Genomic DNA, 18,840 nt, shown 5'->3' with positions numbered 1-18,840 from the left:
ACCATCTATTTTCTAATACAACATGTTCCAAAATGTAAAAATTTCAAACTGGGCCTACAAGAAGTTGCATGAATAAAATATATTTCTTTTTAGGGTTTTCCGCATAACATGTATGCGTTATCAAGACCATTATATCCTTCGACGTAGAACATAGATGGACGTTGTGCATGTTATTAATCTACATACAAATTTATATTTACAAAGTAATTAATAGTTATGGAGGAATTTACAGGGAAGTTTAGATTTAGAAGGTTTTTAAATAACCTTGGAGCTTATCCATAGCCATCCAAATCAGAAATTCAAAGAATTTAACGAGCAAGAAAGGCATTGACTCAGCCATGCCACTACTATTGGCGAAGCGGTTGTGGGCCTTGTGGACAGCATTTGCATTTATTGATATTTTGCTCTTCTATGATCTATAATTACAAAATACTCTGAATAAGTGTGAAGTTCATGGAAATACCCTATCAATTTTTGGCTTGATAATTCATGGAAAGACCCATAAATTAATCTACTGTTGTCCCTATTTCCATAACTGTAACACCTCCATGTGTTAAGCGTAGAGGAAAACCTTCTTCTCTTGGAATGATGGATGATCATGCATAGCCTTTTGTTCTCTCTCAGAGCTTGAATTCACAGCCACAGTTCTTTCATCTAACCATGCGACAATGTCGGAGAAGACAAGTTCTATATTTTCAGGCGGCTCGCCAGAAGTGAGAGCGTGCCACATGCCAGGATATAACTTGAAGGTCTTATCTGAGCTTGACGTGGGCTCATATAGCAATCTGCTCACCGATGGGTCTGTTACAATGTCATCTCCTCCATGAACTATCATAAAAGGCAATGAGACCTGTGAAGAAAAAAGCCTAGTCAGAACTAGTTTAAGCATTCAGGTCAAGACTCTTCAAATGCACTCCATGAGCTTTATATTTAGAAAGGAAATCTCCCATTTTAACCTTAAAATTTGTCCCCCATTTTCAGATGAATGAAAGACAAAAGATGTGGAAAATAAATCTATAAGCTATAAATTTTAGTTAATATCAAGAGTTAAAATAAAAGTTATTTAACATTGGAGGAAAATAAATACTCGCTTTAAAAAGGGGAAATGATATCAGCACAACCATGTTTTAATAAGCCGTCTATCATGTCTTTTCTATTTTAATTGGCTTGTAAGTGCTTTTTGGGAACCGTAATAACCTTTTTTAGTGCTCTTTAAATACTAAAGGACATGCTAGGTCCGCCAATGTATTAAAACATGGTTGTGCTGATATAATTTTTTTAGTGCTCTTTATATCTACTACTATAAGCTGGGAGGAAAAGAAGTGAATTTTTTTATTTTTTTGAAAATTATATGAGAATTACACATCACTTTTTTGACTTTTTTTAACAAATGCACCCATTCAACTCACATATTTTCAATCCTACCCCCTCCTTTATGTTTTTTAACAGAGGCAACCATTAAAGCCACATAATTTCAATCTTACTCCCCTCCTTTATGGTTTTTTAATAAAAAATCTATAAGGTGATCTTAACCATCCGATTTTAGAGGAATTATGGAAACCTCTATAGATTGGAGGGCTAGGATCAGCCTATGGAAATGATTTTTGGGGCACAACCTATTTATGTTGTGTTCCATCACATGGACGGTTTGGATCAACCTATGACGTGGTCCGTACAGTTCTTTGTCGGCCCGTGCATCGCACAGGGTTTTTTACTAGTATACTATATAGTAGAAGAGAAAAAGAAGAGAATTTTTTGAATTTTTTGAAAATTCTATGAGAATTACACATCACTTTTTTTTTACTTTTTTTAACAAATGCACCCATTCAACCCACATATTTTCAATCCTACCCCCTCCTTTATGCTTTTTAACAAAGGCACCCATTAAAGCCACATAATTTCAATCTTACTCTCCTCCTTTATGCTTTTTTGATAAAAAATCTATAGAGTGATCTTAACCATCCGATTGAAGAGGAATTATGGAAACCTCTATAGATTGGAGGGCTAGGATCAGCCTATGGAAATGATTTTTGGGGCACAACCTATTTATGTTGTGTTCCATCACATGGACGGTTTAGATCAACCTATGATGTGGTCTATACAATTCTTTGTCGGCCCGTTTTTTGCTAGTATATATATAAAGAGGAATCCTACAAGCTGTGGTGCTGCCACGTGTCGGCCCCTCTATCCCAAAATTTTAAAAATCTCTCATTATCACATTTTTGGCAAATCTTCTATTACAGGGAAGAAAGCAATTAAATCTCTTTTTCTCTCCTAAACATTTCTAATTATAACTGTTACGTTTATTTAAGGGAAGTGATATTTACGCCCCTTTTCATCACCAGGGACGCCTGGTGCCAGTATACCAATGACTAAAGGGGGCCTAATGTACTTGATGTCAGAAGAATCTAGTGGCCTTGATTGCCACGTACGCTGGCGCTGGGTGTCTGGTGATGAAAAGGGGTGTGAATATCACTTCCCTTATTTAAAGCTCAAATTTAAGATTATGGCACCTCACTACATTCCCATTTAAATCGAGAGTTACCATTTACATGGATAATTACTCAAAACAAACCACTCATTTCCCGTATATTATAAAAAAGAAAACATTATCTCTATCTCCATTTCTGCACTTTGGTTTCCCAATTTTTCTCATAAATCAGGTTTTAAAATCTACGTAAAACCTGTGTCATTTCAATTTCCCTACCCACTCAGTCTCTCTCTCTCTCTCTCTCTCAAAACGGTATCAATATTTAGGAAATGTCTTCATTTTTAGGCATTAATTTAAGCAGCTCACCTCCAATAGTGGAATATCTCTTAAAATCTGCATTAATATCTTCCTTTTCCTACCAATAGTCGAATGTGCATTAATTTTGGCCTATTTCCACTTCCCCAAATTCTATTATGCTATAATTAAGGGATTTACAGAGCCAGATTTTCACAATATTTACACCCTTTCCCTGCGCACTCTCTGTGTACGTTCTTTGTAATCCCTTAAAATCAGCACCTCTCTAAATATCTTTCTAATAAAGAGAAGAAAGGGTGCGGAATTTCGAAACTATTTCCCTCTGTCTCTCCTATCTCCACACGAATTCTCAATCCGGGTTTTACAACTTATTTTGTTACGAGATGGCGGACTACTGTGCGGATGATGATGATGATGATGCGAAGGCTGCGATTAGTGATTTGAGGAAGGCCGTTTTGGAGGAGTTGTGATTGCATGATTCCAGTGAACTTTTTGGTTTTCTTTTTCTTTAATCTTCGATCAACTTTCATGCCATTGACTTTGTTCTGATCTTCCTCTAAAAGATTTGAAAATCTTTGCTTTTATTATTTCATAGTCTGTTGCCAAGCTTTTTAACAGAATGATTATTTGATTGTTGGACACTTGAACAGTGATGGAGGACTGAAATCATCCATCTGAGAAACATGCTGAATCTCTGGTTTGAATTCTCATGTTCTTTTATAGACAGTATGATCTCTATAGATAATCCAAAATCTAAAACATTGTGATTTAGTTGATATTTTTAACTGGATCAGATCCTTAGATTTCCAAATCAGCTACAGCAGTGCAAAAAATTCCGATTTTCAAATCTTTTCTGCAAGGCCTTAATTGGAAATCAATATTTGTAGCAACTTCTGTCACCATCGCTGCTCCTCGACTTTACTCGACAGCAGCGAGACATCCCTCTCTCCCTCACTCTCTCTCTTAAAACATGATCACGAAGATGATTGATGTGTTTTGTATCCAAAACTCAAATCCAAATCAAAATGCAAATACATGAGGTATCCAAACGGGACCCAATTTAACATACAATTTTTGCAGGCAAGTTACTTTATTTTTTTAATTGTTGCTAGAAGGTATTGTTTTTTCTCTAAATTCTTTTTTGGGCCACCCCGTGCACGGGACTGCAACTAGTTTCTTTAAAATAGGAATAAATTCTGAGATTTCTGGTTGATTTGATTATTTTAATTTAAAAAAATATATTTATTCCATTTTAAAAGCATAATACAGTAATGAAACAAATGAACAATGTATAAAATGAATAGAATAAAAGAAATAGAAAGAGGTCTTACCTGGTCTAGTTTCTTTTCTATGTCTAAGCTGACAATGAGAAGCTCATGGCCAGTTCTCAAGCGAGGTTTGCCTTTGTAGCAAAGGGGGTTGGAACGAACCTGCATTTATTTATTAATCAAAGTTAATAAAAAAGAATTCTATAAATAGTTAGAATACCACAACATACAAAAACAGAGGAGTTCTAATTCCCCTTTTTTTTATAAATTTCATTAATGCAATTACCTCTTCTCTTTTTTCTCGGTTCTTTATAGCAATATCTATAAGAGGAAACTGTTGGTGAGCTTATGGTGAGCTAGCTTGCCCAATCACATGGGGGCCCACTTTGTTAGGATGATCCAAACCATTCATTTGAAAGTCCCTTACATAGATGGGGGGTGTACCAAAAATCAGCTCCATAGGATCATCCTAACCCCTCCATTTGTAGAGGACAAAAATGGACAGGCACATCTATGTAAGGGACTTTCAAATGAATGGTTTGGATCATCCTAACAAAGTGGGCCCCCATGTGATTGGGCAAGCTAGCTCACCATAAGTTTGGTGAGTTTCCTCTATCCTTTGTTGGGACTATTTTCCATGTTGGAATAATCTTACACAGCTTTCTCAAAACATTGATAACAAGTGGGTGGGGCCTCATCTCTTTAGCAATCTGACAAAGAATCCAAATCCAATTTCATGTAAAAAATACTACCTTTTCTCAAAAGAGAAATTAATATTGGAAGAAAAGAAAAGAAGATTTCGAAAGAACCATTTAAAAAGAAAATACAAAATTACAAGGGAGATGATATTTTCACTCCCCCTGCATTACACGCACGCTCCCCTTATAACGTGATTTGACGTCAAAAAGAGTTAAAGTTGCCCACTATTTACATCAAATCACGTTATAAGGGGAGTGCGCGTGATGCAGGAGGAGTCCCAATTACAATACCTTACACATGGGAGCGACCAAAATAGCACCATCCCAGAATTTTGGCTTTTTCCTATGTAAGAGAAGAACAACTGCTCCTCCCATTGACTCCCCAAGAAGATATCTCAATTTCATCTTATTCTCCTTCTTTTCTGAAGTTTTTTTTTATTATTAAGAAAGAGTAAGATATCCCAATTACAACAAAAACAGAGAAATGAAATAAACACACACACACACAAGAGATAGGGAGAGATATAGATTTCCCTTACCACATATGCTTGTGAAATAATCAGAGCAGTCATTAACAAGTTTATCAAAGCTTGGTATGTAACCTTGCAAGCCAGATGATTTCCCATGGCCTTCATAGTCCATACCATACACAGCATAACCCGCCTTTGCAAGACGAATTCCAGTACCTAAAATTCAATACCCCAAATCCATTTTACATTCAATCTTATAATTAAATTTCTCTTTCCTATAAAAAATAAATTAATTTCTCTTTGATCCTATTCATCGGAAAGAAGAAATATTAAATTCATGGGAAAATTCTCAAAAAAAATGTGATTTTTATCTTAAAATCTCAAAAGAGGGTGAAGTTGGCTAATTTCTCAAAAAGGGGTGAAACGCATCCCAAGGATTGTTTTAGAACGAAAATGCCCTTGAGTTGCTTTTCCCTCCACCTTTTTGAAAAACAGATCCCAATGCATTTCACAAACCCTATTCACCTTTTTTTTAAGATTCTTCTTCCCCATGCCAAGTGTTGAAAGTTTTGCCCTTGGTAAAACTCCATTGTACGGCCCCCTTCTAGGATGAATTCAACCCTTATTTTTCAAAATAGACTATACAGCCCATACCATAGGATGATCCAAACCGCCCAATTGATGGGCCACAACGTAAATAGGTTGTTCCCCAAAAATCATTTCCATAGGATGATTCTAACCATCCAATCTAAAGAGGGACGTAGATTATGGAAACTTCTATAGATTGGACGGTTGGGATCATCTATGGAAATAATTTTTTGGACAGAACCTATTTATGTTGTGGCCCATCAATTGGGCGGTTTGGATCATCCTATGGTATGGCTGTATAGTCCATTTTGGAAAATATGAGGTGAATTTTTCACTCCCTTCTACAAATTGTGTTTAATTACATAAATACTTTTGGCTTTTGACTTCATGGTAGGGAAGACCTATATTGTTTCTTCATGAGAAAGAGTTTTTATATGGTGTAAACCCATATATTCTAGCATTTTTCATAAAAGTATTGTACGGGTCACACCATAGGATGATCCAAACCGTCCATTAGATAAGCCACAATGCAAATAGGTTGTGCTTAAAAAATAATTTTCACAGGGTGATCTAATGAAATACAATGCAAATAGTATTGTACGGGTCACACCTGAACGTCGACCTTTTTACATTCTTCGCAAACAGGTGCGAATTTGTCATAATAGGTCGACCTGCAGGTCGACCTATTATAGCATATGTACAAACATGTGGGAATTTGCCTTGATAGGTCAACCTTTTCACCATTTGACCAAACAGGTAGGAAGACTAATTATAGGTCGACCTTTCCACCATTCTGTCATACAGTGTTCATAAATTCATTGCAACATTGACACCCAATGGAGCACTATTAGATTGTGTGAAGCAATATTTCTACTCTTGACCCACTATTTATACCTTGGAACCACTACATAATGGTAAATAGTGGTTCCTAGTAATAATTAATGGTTCATAAGTATAATTAGTGGTTCCTAGGTATAATGAGTGCTTTTAAGTGTTTAAAACCCTATAAATACAGTCATTCTCACAAGTAGTATGCCATCTAAACTATGAACCACCATAACATCCGAGTGTTTAGAATACTATTTAACCCATTGTTCATAAATTCATTACAACATTGACACCCAATGAAGTACTATTAGATTGTGTGAAGCAATATTTCTACTCTGGAACCACTATTTATACCTTGGAACCACTACATACTGGTAAATAGTGGTTCTTAGGTATAATTAGTGATTCTGAGTGTTTAAAACCCTATAAATAAACTCATTCTCACTTTTTATAGTATTTTTTAGTGCATAATTTTGTGTAATCACAATTTAAACTCTCGGTACAAGTATTAGGCCATCTAAACTATGAACCACTATAGAGTCTTTAGACAACTATTTAACCCATTGTTCCTAAATTCATTGCAACATTGACACCCAATGAAGTACTAGCAATATTTCTACCATGGAACCACTATTTAGACCTTGGAACCACTACGTACTGGTAGATAGTGGTTCCTAAGTATAATTAGTGGTTCTGAGTGTTTAAAACCCTATAAATAAACTCATTCTCACTTTTTATAGTGTTTTTGAATGCATAACTTTGTGTAATCACAATTTAAACTCTCGGTACAAGTATTAGGCCATCTAAACTATGAATCACAATAAGAACTGAGTCTTTAGACAACTATTTAACCCATTGTTCCTAAATTCATTACAACATTGACACCCAATGAAGCACTAGCAATATTTCTACTCTGGAACCACTATTTATACATTGGAACCACTACATACTGGTAAATAGTGGTTCCTAGATATAATTAGTGGTTCGTAGGTATAATTAGTGGTTCTTAGTATTTAAAACCCTATAAATAAACTCATTCTCACTTTTTATTATGTTTTTTAGTGCATAACTTTTTGTAATCACAATTTAAACTCTCGGAACAAGTATTAGGCCATCTAAACTATAAACCATCATAAGATCTGAGTCTTTAGACAACTATTTAACCCATTGTTCCTAAATTCATTGCAACATTGACACCCAATGAAGTACTATCAATATTTCTACTCTGGAACTATTATTTATACCTTGGAATCACTATTTATACCTTGGAATCACTACATACTGGTAAATAGTGGTTCCTAAGTATAATTAGTAGTTCATAGATATCAACAGTGGTTCCGATGATAAAATATTGCATCTACTCATTAAAATAGTGGTTGTAATTGTATAGATATGATTTTCATCCAGGTTTACTCTAAAATAGAAACATAGAGGGCAATAGAGAGATAAAGAGATTATGACAATACACCATAGCATTATAAAGATGATGGTGACAATAACAAATGCCTAACAAAACCATAACAAATTCCTAACAAATACACAAGATTATGATAATACACCATAGCATTGTAATGAACATGTTTAAACTATGCAAATGTATCACAATGGACCTAGAAGAGAAGCTTAGGTTTCATAGCCAAAGAAAAATAAAGAAATCCAATAAAATCTTGATTTTAGGAGAGGGGACTTTTACCTCTCTGTAATGGAATTTTGAATTAATTTTTACAACATTTCCTACCCAATGGAGTTTGCTTTTGGCGTGGGGAAGAAGAAGGTTAAAAAGTCAAAATGTTAGGTGAAATGCATTGGGGTTTGTTGCTTACTTTCTTAGAGGGAAAGGCAACATAAGGGCATTTTCGTCCTAAAACAATCATTGTGATGCGTTTCACCCATTTTTGAGAAATTAGCCAACTTCACCCTTTTTTGAGATTTTAAGATAAAAATCACATTTTTTGAGAATTTTCCCTAAATTCATTTGACATTTACCTTTCATTGATATGTTGCATTCCATGGCATATCCTAAGAAACACCAACAACAAATAGACAAAAAAAAAAAAAAAAAAAAAACTTATAAAAGTAAAAAACAAAAGAATTCTCAAATTAGTAGAGTAGTTCTAATGAATACCATGGCAGAGAAAGAACAATGCTTTTGGGTTTTGATTACTAGGGACACCCTGCGCCAGTGTATCAATGACTAACTTGACGTTAGAAGAATCAGTGGGTTTGATTGCCACATACACTGGCTTTGGGTGTCCCTTGTGATCAAAAGGGACGTAAATATCACTTTCCGGGAGATGATAAATTCACATCCCCTGTAGGATGATTCGTACCACTGCTAACGAGAATTGTGGCTGCCGTTTGGATACACGGATTTTAGAATCTTGGATTTCCTCAAACTTATAGATGGGAGAGGAGAGAAGAAAGAGTTTAGATACTGTTTTCTGCTTTTTCAGCCTTCTTTATGACAGCAAGAGAGCAGGAGATCGTCCCATATTTCTGGGATTTAGAAATCTTATGATGGGGGAGAGGTTCTAAAACCTGGATTTCTTACAATAAATCCAAGAAGCGCTGTTAGGATAGCATACATCAGCTTGATCATGAGCCCTCTTGTACACGGTTTTCAACTAAAACTTGGATTCTAAAATCCACGTATCCAACGCTTTTTGACATCAAAATCACATTACAAGGGGTGTGAATCATCCTACAGGGTGTGCGAATATATCATCACCCTTAAATAAAAGGAAAATATTTATATGATGGACGCCCATATTAAAGAGTGGAGCCCAAGCTTTCTAAAATCGAAGCCATTCATCAGTTAGGTATTGGTAATCGGACGATTTCAACCCCCCAATTTGTTGCTTCTTTGTTTTCTGACCGTCTGACCAACAGATAAATCAGAGGGATATGATTGTCCAATGTGATGGATGGCCCATCCATAAAAATGGCTAAAATATGAAGGGTTTGGATCATATAACAAGTGAGTACTAGCACTCTTATCGGCTCAATTGTTTTCAAACCCATCCTAGACTTTTTGTGACTTTTTTTATGAGGCAAAAATATGGCAAAATAAAAATAAAAATAAAAATTTACAGGTCTGTTACTCCAAAAATTGTTATTAAGATATGTTCTTAAAGATTAAATTTTGTCTGAGACATATCATGTGCGATCAGGACCGTTGATTTGGTGGATCCCAGCGACTCAATCTACATGTTCCTAGCCATATCTACGGTTAACAGGAATAGAGATCAACGATTTAATTTCTTTTGACAAGATATTAAATTCATCTTAATTTTTTTTCTTTTTATTTAGTTTTTTAGGGATTTCCCACTAGCATAATATGTGATCAATCCCATTATAAAATATATATAGGTCTGACTTGGCCTCGCTTTGCTCTTCCTATGGTTTAATTTGAAATAAACCTTGGGGCTTATCCATAGCCTTCTAAATTAGAAATTCAAAGAAATTAATGAGCCAAGAAAAAGTATTGACAAGTCATGAGACGGCAGCTTTGCGTCGGCCATCACACTATTTGATAAATTAGGGATTTTCCACTAATCATGAATAATTACAATGGATCTCAAGGTGTGCTTATATAGAGCGCATGATAAACATAGAAATCAAGATAGTTATGGAGGGAAAGAATCCTAGTCAAATCTGCCTAATCAAATCTACTTTCTAATCTCTCTTGCTTGCCTCTTCTATCCATTGCCTAGATAAATCTAGTTGCTTCATTTAGCCAACTTATCCAATCTACCTCCAAGACGATCCAATGGTGAGATCTTAACCCAATCCAATTGTTGGATCCCACATATTCTAACATGCCCCCTCAAATGTATATGGATTGAAAATTGATATACGTTTGACAACAATAAAAAAAATCCCAATACAATAGAGTTCTCCAAATTACAAATCTAATCAAAATCCACCGATTTGATGCACACTTTCAAAAGTTGATGATGAAGATCTTTTGATGAAGACTCATGTTATTGCCAATGATCATTGATGATGGTTGCCGAAGAAGATGCTGCCTGTTCATGTGTCGCGAAGAGGGCTTAAAAGCCAATAGATCATAACCTCAAATGGGCTAGATGATACTCAAGCCTCAACGGGCGAGTAGAAATGTGTCACTACGGACCAATGCCGAAATGGGCAAGAAATTGGTCACAATGGACCAATGACGGAATGGGCTAGAATGAGCATCGATAGGCAAGAATGGATGAGCGAGAAATCATGGGTCAACAAGTACTGATCCTCGTGGAAGTTGACTCTCTTAGGCATGAACCTCAAAGAATTGAGGCCCCTAAACTGAGTAGAGACATAAATTTCAGGCATGCACCTCGAAGATGTACCTCAACTGAAATAGGACAAATAAAGGGGATGGAAAAGAAAGAAAAAAAAAGAAACGACAACAAGCGGCTCGGATGATGATGACAAATATCATGACAATGCGTGAAAAAGAGTCCATATATCAAATATAGGGGGTGATATTATCAATTTTGGAGTATGTCACGTGAGAAAAAGTCAAAGGCATTTTGAAGATGCAATTGAGAAAATGGGAGAAAATTAGAAAGAGAGGCTGCCACTATCAATTTTGGTAGTTGGGGTTAAGGTAAGGACAAAAGGAAGCACGTGATCAAAGCTGGAAGGTGTTGTTTAGCACATTAATTTTCCTTTGATGGACATAATAACCTCTTTTCAATTTTTAATATGTGCTTTACCTTTGTTACCATCCATGAGGCATCATGTGGAGACCGAGACATCCTTCGGTAGAGAATCACCATTACTTGGGTACGGTGCGAAGCTAAAGAAGTGGAATACCAAGTTGAAGAAAGAGACACGCTGTGAAAGTGGTCAAGTAGAAATGAGGGATTATACGGGCAACATGTCTGGTTCAACAAAAATCACATCGGGAGACTGCATCAAAGGGGCAAGGGTGCATAGAAGGGCGAGGCCAATGGAAATCTATTGAGACCGTGCCTAACTCCTCCTAGTTGTGTAATCATACACCCTCACATAGACTTCTGTTGAGACCGTGCCTAAATGAAGTCATCGCGGGTCCTAGGCCACGTCTTCCCCACCAACCCTTTGTCTGTGTGGAGGACTAGTGTAGTTTACTCTCCGGTTTCATTAAAATTGGGAGTAAAATACACCATTAAGCCTAAGGAACACACCCCTAACCCAACTAGGATGGAGAGTCGTGAAAGACTCTGAAGTGGAGGCCCCAAGCCCCATCCGGCCCGAACCACACCTCCACATAACGCCCTTAGTATGACAACCATTGTTTCTCACACCTTAGAGCAAATTCTTGCTTCATCCCCGAGTGTGGGCCATGATATACGAGGCATATATGTTATAATTTCTTTTGGGAAATGTCATCAGCATAGCCATATTTTGATATTTGCACAAGACCAGCTATCTATTCTTCTGTAATTAGCTCGGGAGAGCTTTTTGGGAAATATAATAACCTTTTGGTAGCTCTTTAAGGGAAATGTTATCAGCACTACTGTATTTTGATGATCTCATCCCTCACTTTATTAAAAGTACAGTATGGCCCGCACCATAGGATGATCCAAACCGTCCATTAGATGGGTAACAGCCTAGATAGGTTGTGCCCCAAAAATTATTTCCATAGGTTGATCCTAACCCTCCGATCTATACAGGGTTGGGATCAACCGTCTAACATTCAGATTGGAGGTTTAGGATCAACCAATGAAATTGATTTTTGGGGCACACCCTAATTTAGGCTGTGGCCCATCTAATTGACGGCTTTGATCATCCTATGGTGCGGGCCATACCGTACTTTTAATAAAAGTGAGGAGTGCGATCATCAAAATAAAGTAGTGCTGATAACATTTCCCCTCTTTAAATACTAAAAGACATGATAGGTTAGCTAAAATATCAAAACATGATTGTGATGTTATCATTTCCGTTTCTTTTTCCTCGATATCACATTTCCCGTAAAGCAGTGAGAGGAGAGAATAGGCTGAAAAGAAGCCTTTAAAAAAAATACTTTAGGCCCATCTAAATAGGCTGAGGCCCATCAAATGGGCCTTATTTGAGAAATGGCCCGTAGAGGCTTGTATCCATTAGGGTTTCTCATACTTAACGCCCGTTGCCGACTATAAAAACCCTTTCCACCTCTCCATTTCGCTTATTTTAGGGTTTCAACGAACGAGAGCCGAAACCCATTTGCTCTGCATCAATGGGTAAGATCTCACTCTCCCCAATTTCAATCGATTTCATTCAATAAGTCCAAAAATCCTCAACCCATCTTCTTCATCTTCTACTCACAATCTGTTTTTCTACTTTTCTTGAAAATCTACAGCAAGGATTAAGGTTCACGAGCTCCGTGCAAAGACAAAAGCCGACCTTTTGAGTCAGCTGAAGGATCTGAAAACAGAGCTCTCTCTCCTCCGTGTTGCCAAAGTTACAGGCGGAGCGCCTAATAAGCTCTCCAAGATGTACCCAACTTAGAATCTTTTGGTTTTCTTCTTATTTAGTTTCGTCTTTGGGGCATTTTATCTAACAGATAATGGGTGTCTATGTGCTGAGTTTTTGTTTTCCTTTTTTATGCAGTAAGGTCGTGAGGTTATCAATTGCGCAGGTTTTGACAGTGATTTCACAGAAACAGAAGGCTGCTTTGAGGGAAGCCTATAAGAAGAAGAAGTATTTGCCGCTGGATCTTCGTCCCAAGAAGACAAGAGCGATCCGCCGACGCCTTACCAAGCATCAGGTACTATTTTAAGTGTGTTATTTCAATAAAATTGTGGATTTTTTTGTTGGGTTCTTTTGTAATTTATATTTATTAGCATATGGAAGTATGGAACTCGTTTTTCTGTCTGTATGAGTTGATGTTTGTGTAGCTTAATTTTGTAAATGGCTTTTCTGGGAAATCTATATTGATGTCGACAGAACACGCTTTTCTGTAAAATAGAGAGGCGGAATCTAGTCTTTATTTTGCGTTGTTCTGTAGATGTATTATTTTGGTAGAATGAATTCAGTGTGGTTTGATTGATGTTTGTTTGTGTAGCTTAATTTTGTAAATGACACATGATCTTGTAAAATGGAGAGGTGTCATCTAGTCATTATTTCGCATTGTTCTGTAGATTTATTGTTTTGGTAGAATGAATTGATTGTGGTTTGATTGATTTGAGATGGGTCGATTGTCTGAAAATGATTTGAGATGGGTTGTTTGAAGCACATAGTAATTTTAGAATGATTGGATGTCATCCTGCCCATGGTTGTTGTTGAAAAATTGAAGCTTTGAAACTATCTCCTTGAAGGGGAAGGCACTCTGCTGATGAAACCTAATAGTGATGGTGTTATGTAGCCCTGATTTTTTTCTTTGTACTACATAGTAAGTTACTCCAAAATGCATCATGAGTTGCGAAACTGATTTCTAGAACTAAAGCACTCATTCAATTGAGAGCCTCGTGGAGGTTCATCAACTTTGCAAATATCCAAGGTGGTTACAGATTAGGAAAGTAAGAATTCAAATGATAGGTGGAGGGATTCATGCTACTAAACCATCTTCAACTTCGCAAGTTCCATTTCTCAAGCATGCGAAGGAGATAATGAACCACTAGTTTGCTTGATGCTCCATCGCAACAGGTTATGTGATCTTAGCATATTTTTATATTGCGTGAGTGGGCATATTTTACTATAATCGGTGAGGCTTTTGACATTTGGCTGAAAAGCATGTTGCATAACGTAGCCTTTTGCTCAAGGGTTCATATTTTGATTTTGGTATGAATTTTGATTGCCACAGAAATGAGAACATATCGGTTTGGTTGAAAACTTTGGTAGAACTGCTTTAAAAATCACGGAAACTTACTTAAATATATACAAATTATAGATATTGAAGATAAAATCTTATGAAATGTTAGAATTTCCATAAGTTCAAAAAATGTTAGAATATGCACAAATACACACTTAAAACCTATCACATAATCAAGAGAACAATCTATTATTGCTGAACAACATCGAACACATACTGATTGACATGCATTATTTCACAGGTCTGGAACAGTAAGGTTTATTCTAAATTCAAAATGTTTACATGAACATAAATATGTGAAACGCAAAATATAGGGAACCTTTATCTATTAGTTTCATTTAGAAACTACAATTTGACAAAGGAGTATAATATAATCAAGGATTTAGGTTTCGGTATGCATTTTCAGTCGTGATGTGAATGAAAACTCATCGGTTTTGGATGGAAATTTCTGTGGAAATCCTATAAAATTACGGAAATCTAGGAAACATACGCAAATGATGGACATTTAAGGTGAGAATTTAGGGACTGCTAGAATAAGTACAAATACATTATAAAAAACCATCACATATGAAAAAAAAGTTCTAAAAAACCATCACATATTCACACAAAGAAAACCCACCCTTAATGCTTTAAATAACAACATCGAATACCTAGTGACATGCGCTGTCACAATTGTCTGATAATTCTGTACATAGCACTTCTGACATGTAATTCATGTAAATATTTATATATAATACATATACCATATTTCACATGAAATTCATATAAGTATGTAAATGTTTATACATAATTACATGTAAATACAATTTCGTACATACCATTGACATATAATTCATGTAAATATTTATACATAATTGATATAGCATATTTCACATGTAATTCATATAAATATATTTACGTAACACACATGCTGTTATAGTATACTATTAATGTACCTACAATTTTGATTTCGGTATGCGTTTCAGTTTTGGTATGTGTTTTGATGGTGATGAAAATAGAAATATTTTAATCATTTCGTGTGAGTTTCTGTAGAACTTTGAAACTATGAATATAATGACTAACTACAACTTTAAGAAATTACAATGATTTCTCATCCTCTCAAGAACCCAACCCTATGTCAATACCACATAGGGTCGTCTCCAGTCCCCCCCCCCCCTCTCTCTCTCTCTCTCTCTCTCTCTCTCTCTCTCTCCCAATTATGGTGAGCACAATGCATTTGTTGACGGATCTGATCATGTATGATCTAAGTAGTACTTCCATGCTAACCACATATAACGACCGGTACTTCTAGATATAATAATTGGAGGCATATTGCTGGTCTGCCCGTTTCTGCCTTTTCCATTTTTTATGGCTAAATGAGATTTTCCGAAGCGACTGATCCACTTCGGAAGATTCTCATTATCCTGTTTCCGCTCGATTATTCAGGTGAGAATGAGAAACCTTGCCAAACACACCCTTAAGGTACACGAAGGCCCGATTAAAAACTTTGCAGGATTTTAGTTGCGGTTTTCTTGCTTCATAGGGAATCCTATTGTTAATTAGTTTATTAGTCCTATTGTTGGTAGGAGTTTTATTTCAAGAAATATTATTAGTTTGGTTGTAGTGCGATATTAAAGAAGTCCACGTAATTTGTGTATTAGAAGTTTATTGTTAGAAGGAAGAATGAGAGTTTGCCTTAAGAGAGAAGGATTTTGCTCATGCAAGTAGAGATAAGGAGTTTGTCAATTTAGGAAGAGAAGTCTTGCGAAGAATCCCTCCCTGGATTTTCATGGGGTTTGGTGTGGAAGCCTATACATGTATGGCCTTTGGCCCTTTTTCAACATAGATGAATTTGTCAACGTAGGAAGAGAAGTCTTGCTAAGAATCACTCCCTCTTGCTAAGAATCCCTCCCTGGATTTTCGTGGGGTTTGGTGTGGAAGCCGATATATGTATGGCCTTTGGCCCTTTTTCAACATGGATGAATGAAATTGATGCCAATGTGCTATGAGATCAGTGTGATGTCTTACTGCCCTAAGGTGTGATGTCATGTTGGTATTATCTGCTTTTCCCTTTCTTTCTCTATCCTCCTTTTATTTTCTGTTATTTTTCACGAAACTGCTATAACCACCACCTCTACTACCATTCGAAAAAAAAAAACACCACCTCTACCTGCCCATCGACCAGCAGTCCCTACCCAGACCTTAAGCCTCCTAAACCATGCTAAAACTTGTCACAAGCACATGTTCACCCTGCAGTGAGGTCGTGAACCTAAATTTCGCTCACCTTTAACCCATAGTTTCTGCAAACGCCTTGGGAGGTGGAAGACGTGTCTACCTTTAAATGTATTTCGGAGACGTTTTTGATACATGAAAAAAAATTGGGAAAAAGTTTCTGAAATGCATGGAAAACATGTGAAACGTATGAGAAACTCATATGAAACATGTGTGAAATTCTTGACAAACATATGGGAAGCACGTGGATTTGGAAGATATATGTAAAATATATAGGAAACAAATGTGAAACATGTGTGAAAGAGATGAGATTTTTGCAAAAATCACACTAAAAAAACTGTAGAGTACATGCTAAAAAGGAATAATAATAATATATATAATAATACTTAATAAAAATAAGCAAAAAAAATTCCTACTAGGAAATAAAATATGTAGAGAACATACATAAATCATCTACATATGCCTCTAATTTAAATAAAAATTATGAAAAAATAAAATAAATGGATGTGTCTATCTTTAAAAGCTCTTAGAAATTTGAAATTAGCAAATTCCAAATCTATAAATACACAAAATGCACAAAAAGCTCATGAAACAACAAATTAAAAGAAAGAACGAAGGTAATAAGATAAAAATAATTAATATAAAAATATAAACACATTAGGTGCATTTCTTTCGTGTTTCTGTTGGGTTTTATATGTGTTTCCCTTGACGCTTCTCTATCGGATTGAAGCATCAAAAGATTTGGCGACCAACAGAGGAGAACAGTTGCACCTGAAAACAAAATGAAAACCAGTAATAAGGGTAAACCTTCTGAGGTGAGTAGTTTTAAAATTATTATCCATTTGGTAACTCAATCTGTTTGTAATTACTTGGTATTTTGCCTTATTATGTAATAGATCATTAGAATTAATTTAGATGAGTATTATGTAATAAAAGACATCATTCTACTGTCCAGTGAGTCTAGGCTATCGGGGCCAGTTCATTTGGGTCACCAGTTGGCATGACAAACTTGATTCGATGGTTCTCAATGATGAAATCACTAAAATGTCTTGTGGACGTTTAATAATGCTTGTGTATATTCAGATTGCATGCATTTGTGTGTATACAATCCTAAATTAAATTTTCTCTCAAATAATTGATTTATGTGCTTATCTATTTGGCTTGAAAACTTGATTAGATGGTTCTCAGGTTGTTTAATAATGCTTGTGTATATTCAAATTGCATTCATTTGTCTGTATTCAATCCTACATTAAAATTTCTCGCAAATAATTGATTTATGTGCTTTTCGATTTCATTGTTTACTTTTATTTGCAGTTATCTTTGAAGACAGAACGGGAAAAGAAAAAGGAAATGTACTTTCCAATGAGGAAGTATGCTATCAAGGTGTAGGGTAGTATCTGAACGTCTATTTCCTTTTGAATGCTAGTTGGATTGTGAGTTTTGTCATTTGTTCTTTCGATCTGCAATTACATATGACAGTTTTCTTTTTTGGATTTTAATATTTTACATAGCGAGATAGGCATGAACCTAGTGACAATTCATACTTGCTAGGCTGGGAAACATTCTGGAATCTAATTTTGAGTGTTCTGTTTCATTAGTAGTTGGATTTCTTTTGTCTCGGCAGCCCCCTTTGCCCTCAAGTTATGTATCACACATTCCTTTATGATGTTTGAGTGTTTGATTGCCTTTTGTATCTGCAGCCCAAACAAATTTTTGTTTTCTTGTTATAGAAACATTCCATGTCAAACAAAAACAGAGCTTCTCTCTGAGAGACTCTGCAGCCATGTTGCATGGATTCTTCTGAATGAGCAAAGTATCCGTGCCGGATTACAATAATTCAGGATTCTTTGTGATACTTTTGGATCTCTTTTTATCTTTCTTTTTTTTCGAAAATCCTACTACCACAACTTTACATTTACAGTATGTTTTGAGTTTTATCGTCCTAGTAGCAAGGTTTTATTAGGAAATAAAGCCATTATATTTACTTAACCTCTGTAAAATTTTAATATATTACTTGGGGATTTGCTAGGGACCATTGCAGAAGGCAATTTCGGGGACTGGCTGTTGCATGAGAGCAGCCACATGGCCTCGGATTTTGTCCTATTCCCTTAATTCATAGGAGGGGCTGCTTTCTCATGCAACAGCCGTTCTGCGAAATGCCTTGTGCTCTAGTCCCTCGCAAATCCCTATTACTTGTTATAACCATATTATGATGAAAAACAATTTAAAATTTGATAAAAATTTTCTTATGAAT

At 35.9% G+C, this 18,840-nt stretch overlaps 2 protein-coding genes across 2 annotated transcripts; one reads left to right on the top strand and one right to left on the bottom strand.

The window, feature by feature from the left end:
* Nucleotides 1-553: 553 nt before the first annotated feature.
* On the bottom strand, nt 554-9,435 carry LOC143850074 (caffeoylshikimate esterase-like). The gene is made up of 9 exons (XM_077359387.1): nt 9,398-9,435; nt 8,724-8,815; nt 8,585-8,617; nt 5,252-5,398; nt 5,004-5,134; nt 4,628-4,724; nt 4,301-4,341; nt 4,078-4,176; nt 554-850 (listed from the first exon to the last, which is right to left on the bottom strand). The coding sequence occupies exons 3-9, from the start codon at nt 8,607-8,609 to the stop codon at nt 554-556; spliced, it is 837 nt and encodes a 278-aa protein (XP_077215502.1). The 5' UTR covers nt 8,610-8,617; nt 8,724-8,815; nt 9,398-9,435.
* Nucleotides 9,436-12,648: 3,213 nt separating this feature from the next.
* On the top strand, nt 12,649-18,279 carry LOC143850930 (large ribosomal subunit protein uL29-like). Its single transcript, XM_077360219.1, has 4 exons — nt 12,649-12,804; nt 12,924-13,059; nt 13,175-13,331; nt 17,901-18,279. Exons 1-4 carry the CDS (start codon nt 12,801-12,803, stop codon nt 17,973-17,975), a joined length of 372 nt encoding a protein of 123 aa, XP_077216334.1. The 5' UTR covers nt 12,649-12,800; the 3' UTR covers nt 17,976-18,279.
* Nucleotides 18,280-18,840: the final 561 nt, after the last annotated feature.

Source organism: Tasmannia lanceolata, unplaced genomic scaffold, assembly GCF_043159265.1.
Source record: "Tasmannia lanceolata isolate RefF3 unplaced genomic scaffold, GAP_Taslan_0.1 ptg000018l, whole genome shotgun sequence".
Taxonomy (NCBI): Eukaryota; Viridiplantae; Streptophyta; class Magnoliopsida; order Canellales; family Winteraceae; genus Tasmannia; species Tasmannia lanceolata.
This window is presented reverse-complemented; position numbering and strand designations above follow the sequence as displayed.

Coding starts and splice junctions, on each gene's coding strand:
- LOC143850074 (XM_077359387.1), bottom strand. CDS start 8,609: ATGGAATGCAACATATCAATGAAAG. Junction 4,342..4,627: donor AATAGTCCCAACAAAGGATA/GAGGAAACTCAC, acceptor AACAGTTTCCTC/TTATAGATATTGCTATAAAG. Junction 4,177..4,300: donor ACCGAGAAAAAAGAGAAGAG/GTAATTGCATTA, acceptor AAATAAATGCAG/GTTCGTTCCAACCCCCTTTG.
- LOC143850930 (XM_077360219.1), top strand. Junction 13,060..13,174: donor CCTAATAAGCTCTCCAAGAT/GTACCCAACTTA, acceptor TTTTTTATGCAG/TAAGGTCGTGAGGTTATCAA. Junction 13,332..17,900: donor GACGCCTTACCAAGCATCAG/GTACTATTTTAA, acceptor TTTTATTTGCAG/TTATCTTTGAAGACAGAACG.